The sequence below is a fragment of the Chiloscyllium punctatum genome, chromosome 3, assembly GCF_047496795.1.
Source record: "Chiloscyllium punctatum isolate Juve2018m chromosome 3, sChiPun1.3, whole genome shotgun sequence".
Taxonomy (NCBI): Eukaryota; Metazoa; Chordata; class Chondrichthyes; order Orectolobiformes; family Hemiscylliidae; genus Chiloscyllium; species Chiloscyllium punctatum.
In genome coordinates this window covers 28,278,501-28,304,086 of record NC_092741.1, presented here as the reverse complement: position 1 = coordinate 28,304,086, position 25,586 = coordinate 28,278,501, and the positions used below count along the sequence as shown (strand labels likewise).

General features: G+C 44.0%; 1 protein-coding gene across 1 annotated transcript in view; it reads right to left on the bottom strand.

Annotated features, from left to right (window-relative positions):
* The window catches only part of LOC140454046 (uncharacterized), a 219,264-nt gene that overhangs the window by 129,274 nt on the left and 64,404 nt on the right, over positions 1–25,586 (bottom strand). Inside the window, exon 2 of the mRNA XM_072549012.1 lies at positions 10,117–10,310. Coding sequence (XP_072405113.1) covers positions 10,117–10,310 — 194 coding nt within the window. The remainder of the gene's footprint in view (positions 1–10,116; positions 10,311–25,586) is intronic.

Genomic DNA, 25,586 nt, shown 5'->3' with positions numbered 1-25,586 from the left:
GACTGTTGTGTTTAATCGGAGCCACATAATTAAGTCGAGTTTGGATAGACTGAGTTCTGTAGGGGGTCTTTATTCTGTTCTTTGTGAATCTTGTGAATATATTTTTGCCTGTTTTAAAACCTGGTAGTCAACCTAGCTACCTCACTCTGGGTAACTTTCACTGTACACCTAACAAAACAAATTGCAAAGTTATGGTCTGGGCTGCCTACTTAAGAATGTTTTGAGTGGTCTGGTATAGTCCATAAGATATGGGGCTCTTTGTGGAATTTTAAACAGTGAGTGGTGGGCGCTAGTGTCTTTATTCCTGGTGGTGGTTTGGTTGGGGAGACACAGCTTGGGATAGTAATGGCTCTTTCAGTCACCAAAGGTTTTCTGGATGTGGATGTGGTGACTTTGTAAGTTTTTGCAAGAGGTGAATAAGACCAAGCTGCAGGAATTCGCAGATAAGCTGGAATTGGAACTGCCTGCTTCTGTGAGGAAAGGAGAGAGAATTACAGCAGTAGCTCAGAATTTAAACTTGCTGGAGGAACCATCAGAATCTATAGAGATGGTAAGAATTCAATTGCAAATGAAGCAGCTTGAGTGAGAGGCAAGAGATAAGGAAAGGGCAGCAGAAATGGGACAGTTTGAGTTACGATTAAAAGCAGAAGAGAGGGAAGAAAAGAGAGCAGCAGAACAAAGAGAAAAAAAGAAAACATTTGAACTTCAAAACCTGACACTTAAAAAGGCTGGAGATAAAGGCTGAGGGTAGGCTCAGTGAGGAAGAGAGTGAGGAGGAGCAAGCCCTTGGTGGTCAGAAGCCTAGTGAGAAAATGTTTAAGTGTGTTCAAGCATTGGTTAAATTTGATGAGAAGAATGTGGAAGCCTTTTTCATCTCAATTGAAAATGTGGCTAAACAAATGCAGTGGCCAGTGGCAATGTGGGTTTTGTTGATCCAAACGAAACATGTAGGTACAGCATGTGAGGTATTCACATCACGATCAGAGGAGGTACCTGGGGAGTATGAGGAGGTGAAAAAAGCCATTTTAACTGCATCTGAGCTTGTACCAGAAGCCTATAGACAACGTTTCAGGAATCTAAGGAGGGACTCTGGTCAAACCTATATTGAGTTTGAAAGGATCAAACAGAGTAATTTTAATAAATGGATAAAACCTTTAAATATCGAGCAAACCGATGGTGCCCTGAGAGAGGTAATTATTTTGGAGGAATTGAAAAATTCATTACCTGAAATAATGCAAACTCATGTGGAAGAGCCGAGAGTTAAAATGGTAAGGTTAGCAGCTGAGGTGGCTGATGATTATGAGTTGCTTCATAAAACTCAGTTTGGCTTCCAGAATCAATTTCAGACCATGAGGGATAGAAACTTTATTCTTTTCCATCAGTGTTTTAAAACTGATAGGATTATGGTCCCTAGCCCTAAAATGGAAGCCAATCTTCCATCCATTTACACAGCTCATTGCCACGGAAAGGCTTCCAACATCATCAAAGACCCATCATACCCCAGCAATGCTCTCCTACAACCTCCTCCATCAGGCAGAAGATACAGAAGCTTAAACACAGGCTCCAACTGGATCAGGAACATCATCTGCACTGCTGTTATTAGACTGATGAATGGACTCTCTACCTTCAAATCATGCTGAGCTTGCTAATGTTAATCTTGCCTGGTGTACGCCCTGTGTCATTTAACCTGTATGCTTCTATCCAAGTATTTTTTTAACACTATGATCTGTATGTCCTTGCATACTATGAGCTGTCTGTATTGCTTGTACTCAAAGCGTTTCACTGTACTTAGGTACATGTGATAATAGATAAGTCAAATTAAATCAAAACGCTACCCCACTGGCACCTCAGTCACCTGCCCTGCCTTATTTCCCAAGAGTAGGTCATGTTTTGCAAGTCTCCCCGCCAATATATTAGTCCCCTTCTAATTCAGGTGCAATCTGTCCTTCGAACAGTAACCTCTATCCCAGAAAAAGTTACAATGATCCAAAAATGTGAACCCTTCTCCCCTGCACCAGCTCCTCAGTCACGCTATTCCTTCTTTCACTAGGTTGTGGCACCAGGGGTATCCAGATATTACTACCCTCAAGGACCTACGTTTTAACTTCCTGCCTAACTTCCTGTATTCTCTTCTCAGAATCTCATCTATTTGTCTTCCTATGTCGTTATTCCCAATGTGTACAATGACCTCCTACTGGTCTCTTTCTCTCTCTCTCTCTCTCCTTTGAGAATATTCTGCCCCTTCTCTGAGATGTCCTTGATCCTGGCACCAGGGAGGCAACTGATGTCTCTATCTTGGCCACAGAAACATCTGGCTATGCCTCTGACTGGAGAGTCCCCGATCACAATCGATCACTTGGAGACTGACGTACCCTTCATTACATGCGAGCCAGTCTCGGTACCAGAAACCTGGCTGTTCATGCTCCTGAGAGTCTGTCACCCCTGACCTTTTCAACAACAGCATACATGTTTGAGATAGGACGAGCTACAGGAGACTCCTGCACTACCTGCCTCCTTCTCCTACCTTTCTTGGAGGTAACCCATCTACCTGACTGTATCTGCGGTTTTTTTCTCCCTTCCTTTAACTGCTATCCATCACACCCCTAACTCCTGTAAATTCCTCATTGCCTCTAACTGCTGCTACAACTGATCCATACGATCTGATAGGACTCACAACCAAACCCACTTCCTGCAGACATAACCATCAATAACATGGAACTGGGGAAGATATTTCTGAAAAATCATCAAGTGAAAATATATGGGTAGAAATTGAAAATAAAAATGGAAAGATCACTTTGATGGGATTGTACTGTAGGCCCCCCAATATTAAGAGTGGGTAGTGGGTGGCACGGTGGCACAGTGGTTAGCACTGCTGCCTCACAGCGCCAGAGATCCGGGTTCATTTCTCACCTCAGGCGACTGACTGTGTGGAGTTTGCACGTTCTCCCTGTGTCTGCGTGGGTTTCCTCCGGGTGCTCCGGTTTCCTCCCACAGTCCAAAGATGTGCAGGTCAGGTGAATTGGCCATGCGAAATTGCCCATAGTGTTGGGTAAGGGGTAAATGTAGGGGTATGGGTGGGTTGCACTTCGGCGGATCGGTGTGGACGTGTTCGGCCGAAGGGCCTGTTTCCACACTGTAAAGTAATCTAATCTAATCTAATCTAATTAAGGGAGAAAATGAAAAACAAATATATAGGGAGATCTCATATATATATATATATATATATATATGCACAATAAGGTTGTAATAATGGGGAATTTCAATTTTCCAAACATTGATGGGGGCGACCACAGTGCGAAAGGTCTGGAGGTAGTTAGAGAGGTCACGAGGTCACCAGGGAGTAGCGAAGCCTGTTGTGTTACGTGAGTGTACAGTTTAAATTTCTTTATCGTTTCAGTTTTCTTCAGTTCCTGGAGGCAGTTAGAGAGGTCACGAGGTTACATATTTGGGCTGTTGCCTAGCCCGAAACACTACCTGGGTAGTGTCTCCCACCCATCCTTCTCCTCTAACCAAAAAAATAGTTCTGTGTGTCAGTGTGTACAGTGATAAGTGTTTTCGGTCATGTTACATGTTTTTTTTCAGCGTCCTATTTGGGAATTTAGAATAACAGGAATGGAGGTTAGGGCAGTTGAAGGTTCCTCCTGCAGTATGTGGGAGGTAAGGGTCACCCCTAGTGTCTACGCTGACTTCAATTGTGGGAAATGCACCCAACACCAGCTCCTCGCGAACCGTGTTAGGGAACTGGAGCTGGCGAAACTTCAGATCATTCGCAAAGAGGGTTATTGAGAGTTGTTACAGAGAGGTAGTTACATCACAGCTGTGAGAAGAAGGTAAAGGGGTTACTGTCAGGAGCAGGAAAGGGAGCTGGTAGGCAGTGCAGGGATATCCTGCGGTGGTTCCCCTCAATAATAAGTATACCATTTTGGATACTGTTGAGGGGGGACTACTTACTATGGATGAGCAATGGAGCAAAGGTCTCTGGCACAAAGTCTGTCCCTGTTGCTCAGAGGGGAAGCGGGTAGAAGAGCAGAGCTTTAGTCATTGGGGACTCCATAGTTAGGGGGACAGAGAGGAGTTTTGGTGGGAACAAGAGTGATTCATGATTGGTGTGTTGCTTCCCAGGTGCCAGGGATTGTGATGTCTCTGTTTTCGGGATTGTTGAGGGGGAGGGGGCACAGCTCCAAGTTGTGGTCCACATAGGCACCAGCAACATAGGTAGGAGGAAAGGTGGGGATCTAAGTCAGAAATTCAGGGAGCGAGGGTGGAAGCTCAGAGCTAGAACAAACAGAGTTGTTAGCTCTGGTTTGTTGCCTGTGCCACGTGCTAGTGAAGGAAGGAACAGGGAGAGAGTGGAGCTGAACACTTGGCTGCAGGAATGGTGCAGGAGGGAGGGTTTTGGATTCTTGGATAATTGGAAGGTGGGACCTGTACACACACAATGGTCTTCACCTGAACCAGAGGGGACCAATATCCTAGGGGAGAAAATTTGCTAATGCTCTCTGGGGGGAGGGGGGGTTTAAACTAATGCAGCAGAGAGATGGGAACCTGAATTATAGTTACAGAATACAGGAGGTTAAGGGTAGTGAGGTCAGGGATGGGTTTACAAGGTCGCAGGAGGGCACCAGCAAGCAGGGTATTGGTTTGAAATGTATGAACTTCAATGACAGGAGCATCCAAAATAAAGTGGATGACCTTGCAGCATGGGTTAGTACCTGGGATTTCAATGATGTGGCCATTTCAGAGACATGGCTAGAGGAGGAACAGGAATGGTTGGTGCAGATTCCGGGATTTAGATGTTTCAGCAAGATCAGAGAAGATGGTAAAAGAGGCGGGAGTGCGGCATTGTTAATCAAGGGTAGTATTACAGCAGCTGAGATAACGTTTGAGGACTCATCCACTGAGGTAGTTTGGGCTGAGGTTAGAAACAGGAGAGGAGAGGTCATCCTTTGGGAGTTTTCTATAGGCCTCTGAATTGTTTCAGGGATGTAGAGAAAAGGATAACAAAGATGATTCTCAATCGGAGCGAGAGTAAATGGGTAGTCGGTTTGGGGGACTTTAATTTCCCCAATATTGATTGGGAATACTATAATTCGAGTCATTTAGATCGGCAAGTTTTTGTTCAATGTGTGCAGGAGGGTTTTCTGACACAGTGTGTAGACAGGCCAACAAGGGGCGATGCCATATTGGATTTGGTACTGGGGAATGAACCCGGCCAGGTGTTGGATTTGGAGGCAGTTGAGCAGTTTGGTGACAGTGACCATAATTCGGTTATGTTTACAATAACAATGGGCAGAGACAGGTACATACTGCAGTGAAAGAGGTATAACTAAGGGAAAGGCAATTATGTGATTAGGCAAGATTTAGGATGCATAGGATGGAGAAGGAAACTGCAGGGGATAGACAGTCTTGAAATGTGGAGCTTATTCTAGGAACAGCAACTGCGGGTCCCTGATAAGTATATCCCTGTCAGGCAGGGAGGTAGTTGTCGAGAGAGGGAGCCATGGTTTATCAAAGAAGTTGAATCTCTTGTCAAGAGGAAGAAGGCAGCTTATGTGAGGATGAGGCGAGAAGGCTCGGTTAGGGGGCTTGAGAGTTACAAGTTAGCCAGAACAGATCTAAAGAGAGGGCTAAGAAGAGCCAGGAGGGAACATGAGAAGTCATTGGCAGATAGGATCAAGGAAAACCCTAAGGCCTTCTATAGGTATATGAAGAATAAAAGAATGACGAGAGTAAGATTATGGCCAATCAAAGATAGTAGTGGAAAGTTGTGTGTGGAATCTGAGGACATAGTGGAAGCACATAATGAATATGTTTTGACAGTATCCACATTGAAAAGGGCAATGTTAATGAGGCTTTAAGATTAGATGGGATTGTGGATGACAAAGAGGAGGTTTTAGCAATTTTGGAAAATCTGAAAATAGACAAGACCCATGGGCTGGATGGGACTTATCCTCGGATTCTCTGGGAAGCCAGGGAGGAGAATGCTGAGCCTTTGGTTTTGATGTTTATGTCATCATTGTCTTCAGGAGTAGTGCCCGAAGATTGGAGGATAGCAAATGCTGTTCCCTTGTTTAAGAAGGGGAGTCGGGACAACCCTGGTAATTATAGGCCAGTGAGCCTTACTTCGGTGATGGGTAAGATGTTGGAAAAGATTAAAAGAGATAGGATTTATAGTCATCTGGAAAGGATTTATTTGATTAGGTTTGTGAAGTGTAGGTCGTGCCTCACTAACCTTATTGAATTCTTCAAGAAAGTGGCACAGGTGGATGAAGGTAAGGTGGTTGATGTGGTGTATATGGACTTCAGTAAGGCTTTGATAAGGTTCCACACGGTAGGCTATTGCACAAAATACGAAGTGTCAGGATTGAAGGTGATTTAGCGGTTTGGATCAGAAATTGACTCGCTGAGAGAAGACAGAGGGTGATGGTTGATGGGAAATGTTTATTCTGGAGATCAGTTACCAGTGGTGTGCCACAAGGATCTGTTTTGGGGCCACTGGTGTTTGTCATTTTTATAAATGGTCTGGAAGAGAGTGTAGAAGGATGGGTTCATAAATTTGCAGACAACATGAGGGTAGACAGAGATGTGGATCGTACCGAAGGATGTTATGGGTTACTGAGGGACACAGATAACATGCAGTGTTGGGCTGAGAAGTGGCAAATGGAGTTAAATGCAGAAAAGTGTGAAGTACTTCACTTTGGAAGATGTAACAGGAATACAGTGCTAGGCTTATGGTAAAAGTCTTGGCAGTGTAGATAAACAGAGGGATCTCGGTGTCCAGGTGCATAAATCCCTCAAAGTTGCCATCCAGGTTGATAGGGTTGTTAAGAAGGCATATGGTGTATTGGTATTTATTGGTAGGGGGATTGAGTTTCAGAGCCATGGGGTCATGCTTCACTGTACAAGCCACTGGTAAGGCTGCACTTGGAGTATTGCGTGTAGTTCTGGTCACCACATCATAGGAAGGATGTGGAAGCTTTGGAAAGGGTTCAGAGTAGATTTACTAGGATGTTGTCTGGGATGGAGGGAAGGTTTTATGAGGAAGGTTCGAGGGAACTGAGGCTGCTTTCGTTGGAGAGAAGAAGGTTGAGAGGTGACTTAATCAAGACGTATAAGATAATCAGAGTGTTCGTGAGGGTGGACAGGGAGAGCCTGTTTCTTTGGATAGTGAAGACTAACACGAGGGGACATAGCTCTAAATTGAGGAGTGATAGATTTAGGACAGAAATTGGGGTAGTCTCTTCACTCAGAGAGTAGTACGCGCATGGAATAGCTTGCCTGCAACAGTAGGAGACTCACCAACATTAAGGGCATTTAGATGGGCATTGGACATACATATGGTTCATAATAGAATGGTGTAGGTTAGATGGACATCAGATCAATTTCACAGATTTGTGCAACATTGAGGGCTGAAGGTCCTGTACTGCGCTGTAACGTTCTATGTTCTATGTTCAAAGAGGTAGTTCGAGAGGTCTTAGAGAACACAAAGGTGGCTAAATCTCTGGGGACTGATCTAATGAATCTCAGACTATTGTGAGAAGTAAGACAGGAAATTACAAGAGCCCTTGCAGAAATATTTGCAACATCTGTAACTATGGGCGAGGTGCCTGATGACTGGAGAGTGGCTGATGTTGTACCTTGGGTTAAGAAAGGTTTTAAAGAGAAACTGGGGAATGATAGACCTGTGAGTCTGACTGTGGTTGTGGGTAAATTGTTGGAAGTGATTATAAAAGATAGGATTTATGGACATTTAGAGAGGCACAAATTGATTAAAGATAGTTGGCATGGTGTGTGAAGAAAATCGTGTCTCACAAATTTGGTCGAGTATTTTCATGATTGATAATGACAGAGTGTTAAACGTTGTTTATTTGGGTTTTAGTAAAGCCTATGACGAGCTTCTCCATGGTAGATTAATGAGTAAAGTTAGGTCACATGGGATTGCCAATTGGCTTGCCAATTGGATACAGAATTGGCTTAATGGCAGGACACAGAGAGTAATGGTGGAGAGTAATGCTTTTCAGACTGGAGGCCTGTGACCAGCGGTGTTGCCACAGGATTGGTTATGGGCCCTCTTTTGTTTGTCATTTGTATAGATGATTTGGATGAGCATGTAGAAGGCATGGTTAGTAGTGACATAGCAGACAGTGAAGAAGGTTTTCTAAGATCACAAAGAGATCTTGATCAGATGGGCCAATGTGCTGAAAAATGGCAGATGGAGTTCAATTTGGATAAATGCGAGGCATTGCATTTTGGTACAACAAACAAGGGTAGGGCTTATTCAATTCAATTGGTCGGGCCTTGGGTAGTGTTGTAGAGCAGAGGGACTACAGCTACAGGTACATAATTCTTTGAATTTGCTTCATATATGGAGAGGGTGGTTAAATAGGCATTTGGCACGCTTGCCTTCATTGCTCAGTGCTTTGAGTCTAGGAGTTGGGAACCTTATGTTGAGGTTGTGCAGGACATTGGTGAGACCTCTTCTGGGAAACTGTGACCAGTTCTGGTTGCCCTGTTATAGGAAGGGTATTATCAAGTTGGAGAGGGCTCAGAAGATATTTACCAGGATGTTGCTGGGTATGGACAGTTTGAGTTATACTGAAAGGTGAGATAAACTGGGATATTTTCACTGAAGCGTAGAAGGTTGAGCAGTGATCTGATAGACCTTTAGAAAATAATGAGAGGAATAGATAGTTGTCTTTTCCCGATGATGGAGGATTTCAAGACAAGGAGAAACATTTTTAAAGTTAGAGGAGAGAGTTTTAAAAACCTTTTCACATAGAGGGTGGTTTGTGTGTGTGGAATGAACTTCCAGAGGAAGTGGTGGATGTGGGAACAATTACAGTGTCTAAAAGACATTTTGATAAGTACACGAACAGGAAAGGTTGGGAGGAATATGGGTCAGGAGCAGGCAGGTGGGACTGGTTAGTTTGGGATTATGGTTGGAACAAAGGGTCTGTTTCTATGCTGTATGACTCTATGATTCTATGTGTTGAAGGGGCAGTGTCAGCTCCAGAGGCTTAGGGATGGGGTGTGGTGCAACCAGGTCTGGAAGGAGGGGTCAGTACTACCTGGGTCACTTTGAGTGGGGTCTCAGGTCAGTGAGGGAGGGGCTGGGTAGGTGTTGTTTGGCGATGGGTGATGCAGGTGGTTGTAGTTCCAATCCCATCGGCAGGACCAGGGGCCATTTTGGGTCAAAGGGGTTACCAAGTCTCGTGAAAGGGAGGGGTTGTTGTTTTGCTGGTGATGGGATGGGGGGAGGTGACCGTTTCAATGGGGTTGTGTTTGGGGAGAAGGGGAGTAGTGGGTCAGTGATGAGGGATCTGTAGACTCCTGGGGTTGGTGGGAAAGTGAGGGAGTTTTGGGTCAATCCAGGTCATGGGTGTCAGGTTGTGGGGATCTGTCCGGTCTGACACGGTCATTACGGGAATGGTGTCAGGTCATGGGGAACGGGGGAAGTGTGTCGGTGACAATGACTGACTCCTGATCAGAATTCCAAGGCCAATGAAGTGAGAAACTTGGATAAAGCCATTGATTAGAAGCATTGAACTAATGAGCCAGTGGGAACAGTGAGTGTAAATGGGAATGAAATGCTTCCTGCTGACGTTAATTCAGCTGAATAATTTTCAACTGATAATAAATGCTGTACAGTATTCTTAGTTGGAGCTAAAATTATTGACTGCCAGTAGAGGGCAGTGTTTATAAACAGGATCCCAGAATTCCTAAAATGGGACTTTGATGGAATTGGATTAGTGGTGCTGCAAGAGCACAGCAGTTCAGGCAGCATCCAACGAGCAGCGAGATCGACGTTTTGGGCAAAAGCCTGATGAAGGCTGCCTGAACTGCTGTGCTCTTCCAGCACTACTAATCCAGTATTTGCTTTCCAGCATCTGCAGTCATTGTTTTTACCTCTTTAATGGAATTGGTCAAATATGGGTAGATATACATAATTTGCCTCATGAACAGTCATTGTATTACAGGAAGGTGGGTATAAGTGTATACCTTTCTCTTAAAGAGATCAGAAATATTCACGGTACTCTAGATTAATACATTGTGTACGGGTGTAGGGTGTAGGTTTGTTCGCTGAGCTGTAGGTTTGATATCCAGACGTTTCATTACCTGGCAAGGTAAAATCATCAGTGGCGACATCCAAGTGAAGCGAAGCTGTTGTCTCCTGCTTTCTATTTATATCTTTCTCCTGGATGGGGTTCCTGGGGTTTGTGGTGATGTCATTTCCTGTTTGTTTTCTGAGGGGTTGATTAATGGCATCCAGGTCTATGCGTTTGTTTATGGCTTCAGCATCCTCCTGGCTGCTAAAATGAAGATAGATTGCGAATTTGGTCAAACAGCAAGGGATGCTGGGTACATTGGCAAAATAAAGTTCTTAAATCACAAAGTCCACACACCAGACACAGAGCAAACACAGCAGTCAGGTGCTAATGACATTTGCTAATGTAAAAGGCAATATTTATGCAGAACAGACATACTCCCTCCAACTTATCTACTGAACAGAGGAGGGCCCTGACAGCACGGTACAGTGCTGGCCCTTCTACAAAAAAATAAACTAACATCAGCAATCCATCCAAATGATTGACTCTGTTTCCAACTATCAAGCGTATCTCCCTGATTGGCCAGAACAATAGAAAGTTCCAGAAAACCATCTAAAAGATATAAAAACAGGCTTCACCTACAGACTTTGCTCTTGGAATCTTCTGGAGGCCTTCTGAGGAGACCAACATGGCAAGAGGCAAAGACCAACTGACCAACCAGAGAGAGAGAGAGAGAGAGAGAGAGAGAGAGAGAGGAAGAAAGCAGCTTCACACACCCAGAGAGGGAGAGCAATTGTGTAAATCTCCAAGAAACTCGGGAATTATTGTAACCTTAGGAGCCAAATAGGATTTGAGATTGTGTGTTTAGTGTTAAAGGTTGTTGTAATTTTGTTTCTAATGAAGTTGGCAATATTTTTCATTGGTCCTGGCTTATGTTCATATTGATCCTCGAGGGTAGTACTATCGGCAATACTCCCGGTACTATGAGCTAATGAGGGTAGGAATAGAAGGATAGAGCAGATGAATGCGTGGCTGAGGAGCTGGTGTATGGGAAAATAATTCACAGATTTGGATCATTGGAATCTCTTCTGGGATAGAAGTGACTTGTATAAGAAGGATGGATTGCGCCTGAATTGGAAGGGGACTAATATACTGGCAGGGAGATTTGTTAGAGCTCCTCAGGAAGATTTAAACCAGTAAAGGGGGAAGGGGAGGTGGGACTCAGGGAGATAGTGAGGGAAGAGATCAATCTGAGACTGGTACAGTGGAGAAAAGGAGCAAGTCATACAGTCAGGGCAGGCAGGAACAAAGCAGAGAACAAGGTAGGACTGATAAATTAAATTGCATTTATTTCAATGCAAGATGCAGAACAAGGAAGGCAGATGAACTCAGGGCATAGTTAGCAACATGGGACTGGGATATCATAACAATTGCAGAAACATGGCACAGGGATGGACAGGACTGGCAGCTTAATGTTCCAGAATACAAACACTATAGGAATGATAGAAAGGGAGGCAAGAGAGAAGGGGGAGTGGAGTTTTTGAGAAGGGATAGCATTACAGCTGTGCTGAGGGAGGATATTCCTGGAAATACATCCAGGGTAGTTACTTGGATGGAACTGAGAAATAAGAAAGGGATGGTTACCTTGTTGGGATTGTATTATAAACCCCTAATAGTCAGCGGGAAATTGAGAAACAAATTTGTAAGGGGATTTCAATTATCTGTAAAAATAATAAGGTGGTTATGGAAGAGGATTTTAACTTTCCAAACATAGTCTGGGACTGCCATTGTGTTAAGGGTTTTGATGGAGAGGAGTTTGTTAAGAGTGTAGAAGAAAATGTTCTGAGTCAGTATGTTGATGTACCAACTAGAGAAGGTGCAAAACTTGACCTATTCTTGGGGAATAAGGGCAGGGCAGGTAACTGAGGGGGCAGTGGGGGAACACTTTGGGGCCAGCGACCATAATTCTCTTAGTTTCAAAATCGTGATGGAAAAGGATAGACCAGATCTCACAGTTGAAGTTCTACATTGGAGGAAGACTAATTTTGATGGTATCAGGCAAGAACTTTCAAAAGCTGACTGGGGGCAGATGTTCACACGTAAAGGGACGGCTGGAAAATGGGAAGCCTTCAGAAATGAGATAACGAGAATCCAGAAACAGTGTATTCCTATAAGAGTGAGAGGAAAGGCTGGTAGGTGAAGGGAATGCTAGACGACAGGAAAAATTGAGGTTTCAGTTAAGAAAAAGGAAACATATGTCAGGTATTGACAGCAAAGATTGAGAGAATCATTAGAAGAGTATAAAGGAAGTAGGAGTATACTTAATAGGGAAATCAGGAGGGCAAAAAAAGGGACTTGAGATAGCTTTGGAAAATAGGGTTAAAGAGAATCCAAAGGGTCTTTACAAATACATTAAGGACAAAAGGGTAACTGGAGAGCGAATAGGGCCCCTCAAAGATCAGCAAGGTGGCCATTGTGTGGAGCTGCATGAGATGGGGGAGATACTAAATGAGTATTTTGCATCAGTGTTTACTGTGGAGGACATGGAAGATATAGAATGTGGGGAAATAGATGGTGACATCTTGAAAAATTCCATATTAAGGAGGAGGAAGAACTGGATGCTTTGAAATGCATAAAGGTGGATAAATCCCTAGGACCTGATCAGGTGTACTCTAGAACTCTGTGAGAAGATGGGAAGTGATTGCTGGGCCCCTTGCTGACATATTTGTATCATCGATAGTCACAGGTAATGTGCCAGAAGACTGGAGGTTGGCTAACAAAGAAAGAACAAAGAAAATTTACAGACCAAGAACAGGCCCTTCGGCCCTCCAACCCTGAACCGATCCAAATGTACTGTCTAAACTTGACGGTCAATTCCTAAGCATTTGTATCCCTCTGCTTCCCACTTACTCATGCATCTGTCTCGACGCATCTTAAATGAATCTACCGTGCCTGCCTCTACCAGCTCCGCTGGCAACGCGTTCCAAATACCCACCACCCTCTGTGTGAAGTATTTGCCACGTGCATCCCCTTTAAACTTTCCACCTCTCATCTTGAAAGCATGACCTCTCGTTATTGAATCCTTCACCATGGGAAAAAGCTTGTCTCTATCCACCCAGTCTATACCCTTCATGATTTTGTAAATCTCAATCAGGTCCCGCCTCAATCTCATTTTTTTCTAGTGTAAGTAAACCTAACTTACTAAACCTCTCTTCATAGATCACACCTTCCATACCAGGCAACATCCTCGTAAACCTTCTCTGCACCCTCTCCAAAGCAACACATTTTTAACCCTCTCTAAAGCGTCCACATCCTTTTGGTAATGTGGCGACCAGAACTGTACACACTGTTCTAAATGCAGCCAAACCAATATCTTGTACAATTTTAACATGACTTGTCACTACCCTGTCCCATGAAGGCAAGCTTACTATTTGCCTTCTTGACCACTCTATCCACCTGTGCAGCAACCTTCAGGGTACAATGGACCTGCACTCCCAGATCTCTCTGCCCATCAACCTTTCCCAAGACTCTTCCATTCATTGTATAATTCTCTCTAGAATTAGACTTGCCTAAATGCATCACCTCACATTTGTCTGGACTGAAAGCCATCTGCCACTTTTCTGCCCAACTCTCCAGTCTATCTATATGCTCCTGTATTCTCTGACAGTCCCTTATGCTTTCTGCTACTCCACCAATCATTGTGTCATTATATTATGTTATATTATAATAGTACCATTATTTCAGAAAGGTAGTAAGGAGAAGCCAGGGAACTATAGACCCGTGAACCTGACGTCATTGGTGGGCAAGTTGTTGGAGGGAATCCTGAGGGACAGGATTTACATGTATTTGGAAAGGCAATGACTAATTAGGGACAGTCAATATGGCTTTGTGCATGGGAAATCATGTCTCATAAATTTGGTTGAGTTTCTTGAAAAAGTAACAAAGAGGATTGATGAGGGCAGAGCAGTAGACATGATCTATATGGAGTCCAGTAAGGTGTTCAATAGGTTTCTCATGGGAGACTTGTGAGCAAGGCTAGATCTCATGGAATACAGGGGGAACTAGCCATTTGGATACAGAACTGGATCATAGGTAGAAGATAGAGGGTGGTGGTGGAGGAGTGCAAATCAGACTGAAGACCTGTGACCAGTGGAGTGCCCCAAGGATTCTAGATTGTAAGACAACCCAGAAGGTGTATAGCACAAAGACATTGTTTTTAATTAGAATCAAAAAACACAGTTCACTCCACTCCCAAGGATTTGAAATTCATTATTAATCCAATATTGAATCTTTGATGTTGTGCATGAACAACACCCTAATTTTCAGTGAGTCCTCTTTAAATATGGGGTGAGTTCCCACCTTCGTGCAGTGTAGTGAGGTACACAGCTGTGATTCAGTATACGGGGTGTCCCATTTTTCAGCTGTTTCTACCTTATCCTCATCGACACCTGCTGCAGCCACTGACTCACCGTTTCTTCTTGTATTAGTATTAATTCATCCACACAACTGTAAATATCAAGTGGTGATGATCACTCCCCCTTTCTGACCTTTATCATTCTTCAAACCATCCATGACCATTTGCCCCTGGGGTGGGAGTGCCCTGTGGGTTGAACCCATCTCTCAGCATTCCCTTCGTCAATTTTGACTGTTGTTCTGCTGTAAACCCGGTGATGGAGCCCTCTGACATTCAATCAAAGTTTACAGCCTTTCCCTCATTCCCCTCCCTGACTGCATTTTTATACATTCTATGATGATACTTTTCCCCTTCAGATGTGATTTTAACCATTGGAAGAGGCACTGAGACTGTGACTCCTCTTGTGAGATCTGTCAGCACAAACCTGACGTTGTTTTGCATTTTGTTTAGAAGAAGCCCAGTTACATGTAAGGTTTTAATGTTACGAAATATTTTTCCTGGGCAAAAATGGTAGAATAGGATAGTCAACCCCTCGAGACTGTCCCTCCATTCCCACCCTCTGGTCTGCCCAAGTGTCACTCCAGCTCCCACTCCCAGCTCTTCACCATTCCGTGCTCTGGGTTTCTCTTCCTCTTCCCCAGTTGTAATCTCTCCCAAATTTTTTTCCCGCACCACTTTCCCGATGCCAGGGATCATTTCCTCCAGTCTCAGGTGGTGTCCCCATGCCGTGTGGTATCACTCTCCCACCCACCACCCACCTCCTCGTTCCTACTTGGTTCAGGTTTTACCACAAGATTTGTCACTGTTCCAGGGAGTAAAGAGCCTGGGAGAATGACAGGTACATTGTGTGTCTCATGTTGTAAAATGTGCAGTTAGTCAAATTCAGGGATTTGGATGGTCCGGGTATGGATGAAATCAGCTTAGGGCTTGGAAGGATGTTTTTCTGTATCAATCATGATTCAACATTAAAATGTTCTGTCACCATGGAGACATTAACGAGAAACGTGGCCAATTGGTGACTTGTGTGTCTGTTCATGCAAAGTAATAAACTTAGCTCAGTATCTCGCTCATGAACAGCAATGGTGTAAATGTAGGTCAAATCTGGACCACCCGATATTCACTGAAGTAAAGTCAAACTCAAAAGGTAGACCTAAATTCCACACGTCCATCAGACATTTACAGGGTCTGTATTTCAGAGCAATGGCTGGAGCTGATGTTCATCTTTAGAAGTAGGTCAGATGTTCTTCATTTACATCAAAAAAATGAAGCTGGAAAACACTTGAACTGAAACATGATTGGTTTAGGAATTTCACATTGCAGACACACAGTGTTGTTTGTTCCTTCTTGGGGTGTGGGAGATTCTGACAAGATTGTTGTTTATTGACCATTCCTTGATGCCCAAAGATGGTGGTCAGTCCTCTGTTTGAATTGCTGTCGTCCAACTGGGACTGCCACAGTGTTAAGGGTTTAGATGGAGAGGAATTTGTTAAGTGTGTACAAGAACATTTTCTGATTCAGTATGTGGATGTTCCTTCTAGAGAAAGTGCAAAACGTGACCTACCCTTGGGGAAAAAAGGCAGGGCAGGTAACTGAGCTGTCAGTGTGGAAGCATTTGCGGCCAGCGACCATAATTCTATTAGTTTTAAAATAATGATGGAAAAGGATAGTCTAGATCTAAAAATTGAAGTTCTAAATTAGAAGAAGGCTAATTTTGATGGTATGAGGCAACTACCTTCAAAAGCTGATTGGGCGCAGATGATCGCAGGTAAAGAGACCGCTGGAAAATAGGAAGCCTTCAGAAATGAGATAACACGAGTCCAGAGACAGTGTATTCCTGTTAGGGTGAAAGGAAAGGCTGGTAGGTGTCGGGAATGTTGGATAACTACAGAAATTGAGGGTTTGGTTAAGAAAAAGAAGGAAGCATATGTCAGGTATAGACAGGATAGATGGAGTGAATCCTTAGAAGGGAATAAAGGCAGGAGGTGTATACCTAAGAGGGAAATCAGGATGGCAAAAAGGGGACATGAGATAGCTTTGGCAAATAGGGTTCAGGAGAATCCAAAGAGTTTTTACAAATACATTAAGGATAAAAGGATAACTCGGGAGAGAATAGGGCCCCTCAAAAATCAACAAGGTGGCCTTGGTGTGGAGCCGCAGGAGATGTGGAGAGATACTAAAGGAGTATTTTGCAGCAGTGTTTACTATGGAAAAGGACATGGAAGATATAGAATGTGGGGAAATAGATGGTGACATCTTGATAAATGTTAATACTACAGGGCAGGAAGTGCTGGATGTCTTGAAACGCATAAAAGTGGATAAATCCCCAGGACCTGATCAGGTGTACTCTGGAACTCTGGGAAGCTACGGAAGTGATTGCTGGGACACTCGTTGAGATATTTGCGCCAACAATAATCACAGATGAGGTGCCGGAAGACTGGAGGTTGGTTAATGTAGTACCATTATTTAAGAAAGGTGGTAAGGACAAGCCAGGCTACTATAGACTGGTGAGCCTGACGTCGGTGGTGGGAAAGTTGTTGGAGGGAATCTTGAGGGACAGGATGTACATGTACTTGGAAACGTGATTAGGGATAGACAACATGGCTTGGTGTGAGGGAAATCATGTCTCACAAACTTTATTGAGTATTTTGAAGAAGTAACAAAGAAGATTGATGAGGGCAGAGCAGTAGATGTGATCTATATGGACTTCAGTCAGGCATTCGACAAGGTTTCTCATGGGAGACTGATTAGCAAGCTTAGATCTCATGGAATACAGGGAGAACTAGCCATTTGGATTCCAAACTGGCTCGAAGGTCGAAGATAGAGGGTGGTAGTGGACATGTAGTGGACCTAAATTGGACATGTAGTGGACAGCAAAGAAGGTTACCTCAGATTACAAGATCTTGATCAGATGGGCCAAAGGGCTGAGGAGTGGCAGATGGAATTTAATTTAGATAAATGTGAGGTGCTGCATTTTGGGAAAGCAAATCGAACCAGGACGCATATACTTAATGGTAATGTCCTAGAGGGTGTTGCTCAACAAAGAGACCTTAGAGTGCAGGTTCATAGCTCCTTGAAAGTAGAGTCGCAGGTAGGATATTGAGTACTGTAGTTGGGAGATCATGTTACAGCTGTACGGCTGCTTTAGCCACTTTTGGAATATCGCATGCAATTCTGGTCTCCTTCCTATCGGATGGATGTTGTGAAACTTGAAAGGAGTTAGAAAAGATTAACAAGGATGTTGCCAGGATTGGAGGATTTGAGCTAAAAGGAGTGGTTGAACAGGCTGGGGCTTTTTTCCCTGGAGAGTCAGAGGCTGAGGGACGACCTTATAAAGGTTTATAAAATCATGAAGGGCATGGATAGAATAAACAGACACAGTCTTTTCCGTGGGGTGGGGGAGTCCAGAACTAGAGGGCATAGGTTGAGGGTGAGAGAGGAAAGATATAAAAGGGACCTAAGGGACAACTTTTTCATGTAGAGGGTGGTACGTGTATGGAATGAGGCTAGTACAATTGCAACATTTAAAAAACATCTGGACGGGTACATGAATTGGAAGGGTTTGGAGTGATCTGGGCTGGTTGCTGGCAGGTGGGACTAGACCGGGATGGGATATCTGGTAAGCATGGGCAAGATGGACCGAAGGGACTGTTTCCATACTGTACATCTCCATGACTCTATCTGTGTCTGTACACCAGCATTGTTAAGGTGGCAGTTCCAGGATATAAAACCAATGATGATGACACAATGAAGAGTAATGCTCAGAGGGGAACCTGGAGGTGATGGTGTTCCCATCGACCTGCTGTATTTGTCCTTTGAGTGTGAACATTATGGAATGAGACTGAGCAACTGACGAAGCTGCAGTACCTCACTGCAGTCCATCCTGTAGCAAGAACAGACTGACGTGCAATATACCAACAGAGGAGAAAATGGAGTACTGAAGATAATGGATGGGATTCTGGTCAAGGGGATTGATTTATTGAGGTCTGTTGTGTCTAGTTTCTGGAGTGGGAACACACACCCAGGAAATTGGGAATATTCCATTACACACCAGAATTGTGATGTTTATTGAGGTTTGTTTGTGCAACGGGTGAGTCAGTGCACTCTCGAATCTGGCCTGGATAACCTCCTTCCAGCTATAACATTCCCAACGCCCCATTCTGTCTGTCATCCTCAGGATGATAATTGTAGGAACAGGAACTGATCGAGAGGCAGCTGATTTCTGTCATCGAGTTTTCTGCCTTCAGTCCCTGGGGCACATTTCATTCAAATTCTGTCTCATCAGGAGCTCAGTGTTTGCTGCCCTGTTTTGGGCCAGTTCATTTTCACTTGTCTCAGAGAGACAGCTTGTCAGGATTTGTTTGATGATGATTCTTTCCAGAATCAATTGTTCAGACATTCGGAGGGCAGCAGATAATCTCAGCAAATTGCTGAGGCTGCTTTCCCACCATCTCTCACAGATGGAAGGATGACAATCAGTTTGTTGGTCATGTTTGTTTCTGAGTCTTGTGGGAAAATGTGAAGCATGTTTTACACAGAGGGAGAATTCCTACTTTAAGAAATTACGTTAAAATTTAACCCCTTTTCCAAGAGGGATGTTTCAGCTGATGATTCAATTGCTGTTTATCCATCAAAGGAGAGATCTGGGACAGATACAACAACAAGTTAGTTAGACATAATTAGCAATATGGATAAAAGTTCATATTTAATTCATCAGGACACAATATTCATTGGGTTTCCTGACTTAATACACCAAGCCCAATAGAACATAGAACAGTACAGCACACTACAGATCCTTCAGCCTTTGATGTTGTGCCAACCTTTTATCCTACTCTGAGATCACACTAATTTACATACCCCTCATTTTGCTATCATCCAAGTGCCGATCCAATAGTCGCTAAATGTCCGTAATGTATCTGACTCTCCTACCACTGCTGGCAGTGTATTGCACATGCCCAGCACTCTCTGTGTAAAGAACGTACCTCTGACATCTCCCCTAAACCTTTCTCCAATCACCTTAATATTATGCCCCCTTTTATAGCCATTTCCACCCTGAGAAAAAGTTTCTGGCTAGCCACTCTGCCTCTGACTCACATCATCTTGTATCAAGTCACCTCTCATCCTTCTTCATTCCAATGCGAAATGACCAAGTTCCCTCAACCTTTCTTCATAAGACATGCCCTCCAGGCAGCATCTTAGTAAATCTCCTCTGCACCCTCTCCAAAGCTTCCATATCTTTCCTGTAATGAGGCAACCAGAACTGAAATAATATTCCAAGTGTGGTCTAACCAGGGCATTACAGAACTACAATATAACCCTGTGGCTCTTCAATTCAATCTCCCTGCTAATGAAAGTCAACATACCATATGCCTTCTTAACAATCCTATCAACTTGCTTGGCAAGTTTGAGGGATATATGGACATGACCCCAAAAATCCCTCTGTTCCTCCACACTACCAAGATTCCTGCCTTTATCCCTGTAATCTGCATTCAAATTCAACCTTCCAAAATGAATTTCACACTTCTCCAGGTTAAACTCCATCTGCCACTTCTCAGCCCAACTCTGCTTCCTGTCAATGTTCTGTTGCAATCTACAACAGCCCTTCACACTATCCACAACTTTACCAACTTTTGTGACATCAGCAAATGTACTAACCATCATTTATAAGAATCACAAAGAGCAGAGGTCCAAGAACAGAACTCTGCGTAACACACTAGTCACCGAGTGCCAGACTGAATACTTTCCATCTATTACCACCCTCTGGCTTCTCTGGGCCAGTCAATTCTGTATCCAGACAGCCAAACTTCTCTGGATCCTATGAATCCTTACTTTCTGAACAAACCTACCATACGGAACCTTATCAAAAGCCTTGCTAACATCCATATATACACATCGATGGGGTGGCATGGTGGCTCAAGTGGTTAGCACTGCTGCTTCGCAGTGCCAGGGACCGGGGTTTGATTCCAGCCTCAGGCAACTGTCTGTGTGGAGTTTGAACAATCTCTCCTTGTTTGCGGGGGTTTCCTCCAGGTTCTCTGGTTTCCTCGCAACATACAACGATGTGCAGGTTAGGTGATTTGGCCACGGGGAATTACAGGGATGTGGAGGTTCAATGCATTAGTCAGGGGAAAATATAGCATAATTGGTATGGGAATGGATCTGGGTGGGTTAGCCTTCAGAGGGTCAGTGTGGACTTGTTGGGCTGAAGGGCCTGTTGGCACACTGTAGTGATTCTGTGATTCACTGCTCTATCTTCATCACTGTGCTTAGTCACATAGAGTTATAGAGACGTACAGCACGGAAACAGACCCTTCGGTCCAACTCATCCATGCCAACCAGATATACCAACCTAATCTAGTCCAGTTGGCAGCACCTGGCCCATATCCCTCTGAACCCTTCCCATTCATATACCCATCCAGATGCCTTTTAAATGTTGCAATTGTACTTACCTCCACCACTTCCTCCGGCAGCTCATTCCACACATGTACCACCCATTGTGTGAAAATGCTGCCCCTCAGGTCTCTTTTATATCTTTGCCCTCTCAACCTAAACCAATGCTCTCCAGTTTTCCCTGGGGTGGGGGAGGCCAGAAGACTTTGTCTATTTATCTTATCCACAACCCTTATGACTTTATAAACCTCATTATTGTCACCACTCAGCCTCTGACACTACAGAGAAAATAGCCCCACCCTATTTAACCTCTCCCTATATCTCAAAACCTCCAACCCTGGCAACATCCTTGTAAATCTTTTCTGGACCCTTTTAACTTTCACAGCATCTTTCCAATAGGAAGGAGACCAGAATTGCATGCAATATTTCAAACATGGCTGAACCAACATCCTGTACAGCCACAACATGACCTTCTGACTACTGTACTCAATACTCTGACCAATAAAGGAAAGCATACCAAACACCTTCTTCACTATGCTAGCGACCTGCGACTCTTTTTTCAAGGAGCTGCACTTCAAGGTCTCTTTGTTCAGCCACACTCCATGAGACCTTACCATTAAGTGTATAAGTCCTGCTAAGATTTGCTTTCCCAAAATGCAGCACCTTGCATTTATCTGAATTAAACTCCATCTGCCACTTCTCAGCGCATTGGCCCATCTGATCAAAATCCCATTGTAATCTGAGGTAACCTTCTTCGCTGTCCGCTACACCTCCAATTTTGGTGTCATCTGCAAATTTACTAACTGTACCTCTTATGCTCACATCCAAATCATTTATGTAAATGACAAAAAGTGTGGACCCAGCACCAATCCTTGTGGCATTCCGATGGTCACAGGCCTCCAGTCTGAAAAACAACCCTGCACCAACACCTTCTGTTTTCTGCCTACGAGCCAGTTCTGTATCCAAATGGCTAGTTCTCACTGTATTCCATGAGATCTAACCTTGCTAATCAGCCTCCCATGAGAAACTTGTCGAATGCCTTACTGAAGTCCATATAGATCACGTCCACCACTCTGACCTCATCAATCCTCTTTGTTACTTCTTCAAAAAACTCAATCAAGTTTGTGAGGCATGATTTCCCATGCACAGAGCCATGTTAACTAGTCCTAATCAGTCTTTCCCTTTCCAAATACATGTTCATCCTATCCCTCAGGATGCCCACAACTAACGTCAGGCTCACCAGTCCATAGTTCCCTGGATTGTCCTTATCACTTTCTAATATAGTGGCACCACGTTAGCCAACCGCCAGTTTTCCGGCACCTCACCTGTGACTATCAATGATACAAATATCTCAGCAAGGGTCTTAGCAATCACTTCTCAGCTTCACACAGTGTTCTAGGGTACACCTGATCAGGTCCTGAGAATTTATCCACCTTTTCATTTTTCAAGATGTCCAGCACTTCCTCCTCTGTAAGAGTTTTTCAAGATGTCACCATCTATTTCCCCACATTCTATATCTTCCATGTCCTTCTCCACCATAAATACTGTTGTAAAATACATGTTTAGTATCTCCCCCTCCATCTCCTGTGGCTCCACACAAAGGCCACCTTGCTGACCTTTGAGGGGCCCTATTCTCTCCCTAGTCACCCTTTTGTCCTTAAGGTGTTTGTAAAATCCCTTTGCATTCTCTTTAACCGTATTTGCCAAAGCTATCTCATGTCCCCCTTTTGCCCTCCTGATTTCCCTCTTAAGGATACTCCTATTGCCTTTTATACTCTTCTAAGGATCCACTCCATCCATCCTGTGTATACCTGACATGCTTCCTTCTTTTTCTGAACAAAACCCTCAATTTTTACAGTCATCCAGCTTTCCCTACATCCTCAAATAATTCAATAAGGCTTATGTGGCAGAATCTGCTGGTGGTTTGGTTGGGGAGACACAGCTTGGGATAATAATAGATCATTCAGTCACCAAAGATTTTCTGAATGTGGATGTGGGGACTTTGGACATTTTGCAAAAGGTGAATAAGGCCAAGCTGCAGGAATTTGCAGACAAGCTGCCATGCTGATTATCTCTAGTCAAATTAAGCTTTTCCAAATGATCATAAATCCTGTCTCTCAGAATCCACTTCAATAATTTTACCCACCACTGATGCAAGACTGACTGCCCCATAATTCCCAGGGTTATCACTATTCCCTTTCTTGCACAAGGGAACAACTTTTGCCACCCTCCAACCATCTGGTAGTACTCCAGTGGACAGTGAGGACGCAAAGATCATCACCAAAGTCGCAGCAATCTCTCCCCTCTCTTCCCGTAGCAACCTTGCCTATATCCCACTGTGGGCGGCACGGTGGTTAGCACTGCTGCCTCACAGCGCCAGAGATCCGGGTTCAATTCCTGTCTCAGGTGACTGACTGTGTGGAGTTTGCACGTCCTCCCCGTGTCTGCGTGGGTTTCCTCCGGGTGCTCCGGTTTCCTCCCACACTTCAAAGATGTGCAGGTCAGGTGAATTGGCCATGCTAAATTGCCCGTAATGTTAAGTAAGGGGTAGATGTAGGGGTATGGGTGGGTTGCACTTCGGCGGGTGCGGTGTGGACTTGTTGGGCCGAAGGGCCTGTTTCCACACTGTAAAGTAATCTAATCTAATCCCGTCTGGGCCGAGGGGACTTATCATTCCTCATGTTTTCCAAAACGTCCAGCACATCCTCCTTCTTAACATCAATGTGTTTAAGCATATCAACCTGTTTCATGCTGTCTTCACAAACGACAAAGTCCCTCTCACAGGTGAATACTGAAGCGAAGTATTCCTTTAGGGCCTCCCCTACCTCTTCCACATCTCTTGACATCTAAGGTTCCCTCACCCTACCATCCCTTCCTTGCTTCAGTGGGACAAACCTATCCAGCACTTGCAAAAGTGTTCCCAACAACCTCCACAATCTGTCCTGCATTTCTCTGAGAACACCTATTCCCAATGTATTCTCCATAGTTCCAGCCTAATAGCATTGTAATACCCCCTCCCCAGTTAAATACTTTCCCATACCGTCTGCTCCTATCCCGCTCAATGACTATAGTAAAGGTCAGGGAATTGTGATCACCAAGAGATCTGACCCCTGACCTGGTTCATTGCTAAGCACCAAATCCAATATCGGAGAAAGTGAGGACTGCAGATGCTGGAGATCAGAGCTTAAACATGTGTTGCTGGAAAAGCGCAGCAGGTCAGGCAGCATCCAAGGAGAAGGAGAATCGATGTTTCGGGCATAAGGGCTTATCCTTCTCCTTAGATGCTGCCTGACATGCTGCGCTTTTCCAGCAACACATTTTTAAGACCAAATCCAATATGGCCTCCTCACATTCAGCCGATCTACATATTAAGTTAGGAATCCTTCCTGGACACAGCTGACAAAATCTGCTTGACCCAAACTCTTTGCATTAAGGAAGCTTCAGTAAATATGAGGGAAGTTGAAGTCACCCATGATAACAACCCTGTTACTTCTGCACTTTTCCAATATCTGCCACCCAATCTGCTCCTCAGTATCTCTGTTGCTATTGGGGGCATCTAGAGAAAACTCCCAATAAAGTGACTGCTCCTTTCCTGTTTCTGATTTCCATCCATACTAACTCAGTAGACAGACCTTCCCCAATGACCTCCCTTTCTGCAGCTGTGATACTATCCCTGATTAGTGATACCACTCCCCCACCTCTTTTACCTCCCTCCCTATTCCGTTTGAAACATCTCAATCCTGGAACATTCAAGAACCATTCCTATCCCTGTGATATCCAAGTCTCTGTAATGGCCACAACATCATAGTTCCAGGCACTGATCCATGCTCTAAGTTCATCATCATTATTCCTGACACTTCTTGAGTTAAAATAGACACACTTCAACCCGTCCTCCTTGTACAGGTCCCACCTTCCCCACAAGGTATCCCAATGATCCACATATCTAACGCCCTCCCTCACACATTTGTTCAAATTTGATTTCCATATAATTTACAGATTATTACCTGATGGCATCTTATAAAATGTGGTCTGATTTGTAAGCTTGTGGATGACACAAAGATTGGGGGAGCTGTGGATAGTAAGTGAGATTGCCAGAGGATGCAGCAGGATAGAGATACAGTAGTGACATGGGTGCAGAAATAGCAGATTGAATTTAATCCAGACAAATGTGAGGTGATGCATTATTGACACTGTCATGTCGGAAGGAAGTACACAATAAATGGCAGAATATTTGGAAGCATTGGCATACAGCGGGTCAAGGTACACAGGCCCACAGTTCCCTGAAAGTGACAGCACAAATAGTTAAGGTGGTCACGAAGGTGTATGTCATCCTTGCCTTCATCGATCGGGGTGTAGAGTATAAAACGTGACAATTTATGTTGCAGTTGCAGTTAGGTCACATTTGGAATGTTGAGTTTAGTTCTCGTCACCACAAAACTAGAAAGATTTGAAGGCTTTGGACAATGAACAGAAAAGGTTTACCAGGTTGTCACCTGGTTTCAAGGGTATTAGCTATGAGTAGAGATTGAACAAACTTGGTTTATTTACGACCTTCAAGGATATTGCCAGTATCATGTGCTCGTGAGGCAAGGAATAGAAAGATCGGAGAGATGAATGTGTGGCGAAGGAGCTGGTGCAGGGTTACTAATCAGCGAGAATGGTACATCGGTACTCAGACAGGACATACTGGAGGGCTTATCGACTCGGGCAAAAAGAAGCATATTTAAGGTTCAGGAAGC